At 51.3% G+C, this 4,679-nt stretch overlaps 1 protein-coding gene across 1 annotated transcript; it reads left to right on the top strand.

The window, feature by feature from the left end:
• The first annotated feature begins 2,281 nt into the window (after positions 1–2,281).
• KCNA10 (potassium voltage-gated channel subfamily A member 10) lies at positions 2,282–3,832 on the top strand. Its single transcript, XM_054395837.1, has one exon. The coding sequence runs from the start codon at positions 2,282–2,284 to the stop codon at positions 3,830–3,832; it is 1,551 nt and encodes a 516-aa protein (XP_054251812.1).
• Positions 3,833–4,679: the final 847 nt, after the last annotated feature.

The raw sequence follows: 4,679 nt of genomic DNA, 5'->3' as shown, positions 1-4,679 counted from the left end.
AGGACACAGAAGGGTAGTGTGGGGTGGGTCAGTTCATCTCAGTTTAGCCATCCAGTTGAACACCAACCAAAACACTAAGATCATCTCCTGGGTTGGCTCAGGAAGCAATTTCACCACCAGCCTGTGCTGCTCCAACTCTTCTCTGCTGTCTGGAGGAGCACCTGAGCTCCTCTGGGCTCTCCCAGCAGTACACAGAGGGTAAAGCCCGTGGTGGAGAACACCCTCACCTCAGCCTGTGGTGGAGAACATCCTCACCCCAGTCTGTGATGAACATCCTCACCCCAGCCTGTGATGAACATCTCCACCCCAGTTCATGGTGGAGAACATCCTCACCCCAGCACTGCTGCTCCATGCAGATGTGGCCTCAGTCGTGTTGCTCTCCTTGGCAGCCCAGGGCAGTTGGGTTTCTTCTCTCCCTCTCTCTCAACCTCCTTGCCCTTGGTCGTGCAGAGCAGCTCTCCACATCCTGCTGTGGTTTCTCCTGCCTGGAAGTTCTGTTTGTCAGGGAAAGAGCTGGAGGGGAAAATAAATCAGGGGAGTGAATTTCCTTGGGAAGTGCATTTTGGGGCAAATCTCTCCAGAACTTTCTGTGCTAACAGCTAATTTCTGTTCATGCTTCTCCCTGGGGCAGGAGAGGTCATTTCCCAGCTCCACAACTTGGCCTCCTCTTTGTCTCTGCTTCCAAGTTCCAGCAATGTATTGGGGAGACTCAGGGGTATTTGGGGGACCTGGTGGCCATTGCTGAGTGCCTGATTGAGCCAATCTGGGAGAAAAATCCATCTCTGGCCTGAAAGATGCTCTCCAAGTGACCTGAGGTTTAGCCTTCATCTTCTTAGATGTCAGGAAGAATTTCTTCACCATGAGGGTGGTGAGACACTGGAACAGGTTGCCCAGGGAGGTGGTGGAAGCCTCATCCCTGGAAGTTTTGAAGGCCAGGCTGGATGTGGCTCTGGGCAACCTGATCTAGGTGTCCCTGCCTGAAAGATGCTCTCCAAGTGACCTGAGGGTTTAGCCTTCATCTTCTTAGATGTCAGGAAGAAGTTCTTCTCCATGAGGGTGGTGAGACACTGGAACAGGTTGCCCTGAGTGGAAGCCTCATCCCTGGAGGTTTTTACAGCCAGGCTGGATGTGGCTCTGGGCAACCTGATCTAAGTGGAAGGAGTCCTTGCCCAACAATGGCTTCAAACTAGAGAAGAGCAGATTTAGATTGGCTCTTAGGAACAGGTCCTTTACTGTGAGGGTAGAGGAACACTGGACCAGGTTGCCAGGGAGGTGGTTGGAGATACTCAAGCTCAGCCTTGACGTGGCCCTGGGCAGCCTGGGTCTGGTTGGAGGTGTCCTTGCTGCCTAGGTTGGAAGGGATTCTTCTGACCTCAGGGGATTTGGGTTTTTTTTGTGGGGTTTCTGTTGTTGTTGTTTGGTTTGGTTTTGGTTGGGTTTGTTCGTTTTGTTTTGTTTTGTGTTGGGGTTCTGTGGTTTGGTTTGGTTTAGGTTTTTTTGGTTTTGGTTTTGGTTTTGATTTTGGGTTTTTCGTTTGGATTTTTTTCTTGTTTTGGTTTGGTTTGGGGTTTTTTTTGTTTGGTTTTTTTTTTTTTTTTGTTGCTGTGTATTGGTTTGGTTTTGGTTTTGCTTTTGGTTTTGTTTGCGTTTTTTGTTGTTTTGGGGGTTTTTGGTGTTTTTTTATTTGTTTTTGTTGCTGTTTTGGGGTTTGTTTTTTGTTTATTTTGTTTTGGTTTGGTTTTAGTTTTGGGGGTTTGGTTTGTTTTTTGTTTTGTTTGATTTGATTTGATTTTTTGTTGTTTTGGTTTTGTTTTTTGGTTTTTGGTTTTGGTTTCTGGTTTTGGTTTTGGTTTTGGTTTTGTGTTTGTGTTTAGTTTTGGGTTTGGGTTTTGGGTTTTGTTTGGTTTTGGGTTTGGGTTTTGGTTTTGCTTTTGGTTTTTTGTTTTGGTTTTGGGTTTGGATTTGGGTTTTTGCGTTTGGATTTGGGTTTTTGGGTTTGGATTTGGGTTTTTGGGTTTGGATTTGGTTTCGGGTTTGGATTTGGTTTTGGGTTTTGGTTTTGATTTTGTTTTTTTGGTTTTGATTTTAGTTTTGGGTTTGCTTTTGATTTTGGTTTTGGTTTTTTTTTTTTCCCCTCTTCTTTCCAGCTGAGCCCAGCAATCCTGCTGCACCACTCATCTCTCTCTCCCTCCCCATTCCCTTGCAGATCCTCCTAGCGTGGGAAAGCCGCGAGCTGGCCGGCGCCCGAGCCGGGGATTTATGCTGCTGATCTGATCAGTGTATGATGGACGTGGCCAGTTGGAAGGAGATGGAGGTGGCTCTAGTCAGCTTTGACAACGCTGATCAGATCGTGGAGGACCCTACTTACTCCAACGACCTCAGCCCCGCCGGCCAGTCGAGGAAAGGCCACCCCAGCTGCGCCAACCTCCTCTCCAACCTGAGGATCCTCATCAACAGCGAGAACGCCAACAATGAGACCATCTTCTCCCGCTTCTCCGCCGAGTTCAGCGACCACCTGGTGGGGGAGAGGGTGGGCATGGAGGAGGGGGACCAGCGAGTCATCATCAACATTGCCGGGCTGAGGTTCGAGACACGGCTCAAGACCCTCGACCAGTTCCCCGAGACCTTGCTGGGGGACCCTGAGAAGAGGATGCGTTACTTCGACTCCATGAGGAACGAGTACTTCTTCGACAGGAACAGGCCCAGCTTTGATGGCATCCTCTACTACTACCAGTCTGGGGGCAAAATACGGCGCCCAGCCAACGTCCCCATCGACGTCTTTGCCGACGAGATCACCTTCTACGAGCTGGGCGACGAAGCCATGGACCAGTTCAGGGAGGATGAAGGCTTCATCAAGGACCCCGAGACCCTCTTGCCGACCAATGACTTTCACAGGCAGTTCTGGCTGCTCTTCGAGTACCCTGAAAGCTCCAGCGCGGCCAGGGGCGTAGCTTTGGTCTCCGTGCTGGTCATCGTCATCTCCATCATCATCTTCTGCATGGAGACCTTGCCGGAGTTCAGGGAGGAAAGGGAGTTCAAGTCGGTCCAGGAGCTCTCAAAGAACCTGACAGACACCTTGCTGGCCCACAGCACCTTCACGGACCCTTTCTTCGTCATAGAGACCGCCTGCATCGTCTGGTTCTCCTTCGAGCTCTTCGTCCGCTTCGTCGTCTGCCCTAGCAAGACGGAGTTCTTCCGCAACATCATGAACATCATCGACATCGTCTCCATCATCCCCTACTTCGTGACGCTCACCACCGAGCTCATCCAGCAGAGCGAGCTCAACGGCCAGCAGAACATGTCCCTGGCCATCCTGCGCATCATCCGCCTGGTCAGGGTCTTCCGCATCTTCAAGCTCTCCCGGCACTCCAAGGGGCTGCAGATCCTGGGCCAGACCCTCAAGGCCAGCATGAGGGAGCTGGGCTTGCTCATCTTCTTCCTCTTCATCGGCGTCATCCTCTTCTCCAGCGCCGTCTACTTCGCCGAGGTGGACGAGCCCCAGTCCCACTTCTCCAGCATCCCCGATGGCTTCTGGTGGGCCGTGGTGACCATGACCACGGTGGGCTATGGGGACATGTGTCCCACCACCCTGGGGGGCAAGATCGTGGGGACTCTGTGCGCCATCGCCGGGGTGCTGACCATCGCCCTGCCCGTCCCTGTCATCGTCTCCAACTTCAACTACTTCTACCACCGGGAGACGGAGAACGAGGAGAAGCAAATGCTGCCAGGGGAGGTGGAGAGGATCCTCACCAGCGTGGTCACAGGCGCCGGCAGCATGGAGTCCCTCAACAAGACCAACGGAGGCTACCCACGAGACAAGGCCAAGAAATGATGGGGGGAGGGGGGAGGGAAGGAAGGGGGAAGGCCATGGAGGAAGGGACTGGGGTTGGTTGGCTTGGGTTGGGATCAAGCATCTGCACGCTCTCAGCTGGGATTTCTTTTTAAACCAAATTTGCTGCTGCTTTGGGGGTTGGGTTTGGGTTTGTTTTGGGGGTTGGGTTTGGTTTGTTTTGGGGGTTGGGTTTTGGTTTTTTGGGGGGTTGGGTTTGGGTTTGTTTTGGGGGTTGGGTTTGGTTTGTTTTGGGGGTTGGGTTTTGGTTTTTTTGTGGGTTTGGGTTTTGGTTTTTTTGGGGGTTGGGTTTTTGGTTTGTTTTGGGGGTTGGGTTTTGGTTTGTTTTGGGGGTTGGGTTTTGTTTTGTTTTGGGGGTGGGGGTTTGGTTTGTTTTGGGGGTTGGGTTTTGGTTTGTTTTGGGGGTGGGGGTTTGGTTTGTTTTGGGGGTTGGGGTTTGGGTTGTTTTAGGGGTTGGGATTTGGTTTGTTTGGGGGTTGGGGTTTGTTTTGTTTTGGGGGTTGGGGTTTGTTTTGTTTTGGGGGTGGGGGTTTGGTTTGTTTTGGGGGTTGGGTTTTGTTTTGTTTTGGGGGTGGGGGTTTGGTTTGTTTTGGGGGTTGGGTTTTGGTTTGGCTTGGGGGTTGGGTTTTGGTTTGGCTTGGGGGTTGGGTTTTGTTTTGTTTTAGGGGTTAGGATTTGGTTTGTTTTGGGGGTTGGGCTTTGGGTTTGTTTTGGGGGTTGGGTTTTGGTTTGTTTTGGGGGTTGGGGTTTGGTTTGTTTTGGGGGTTGGGGTTTGGTTTGTTCAGGGGGTTGGGGTTTGGTTTGTTTTAGGGGTTGGGGTTTGGTTTGT

The sequence above is a fragment of the Indicator indicator genome, chromosome 35 (genome assembly GCF_027791375.1).
Source record: "Indicator indicator isolate 239-I01 chromosome 35, UM_Iind_1.1, whole genome shotgun sequence".
NCBI classification, from domain to species: domain Eukaryota; kingdom Metazoa; phylum Chordata; class Aves; order Piciformes; family Indicatoridae; genus Indicator; species Indicator indicator.
This window is presented reverse-complemented; position numbering and strand designations above follow the sequence as displayed.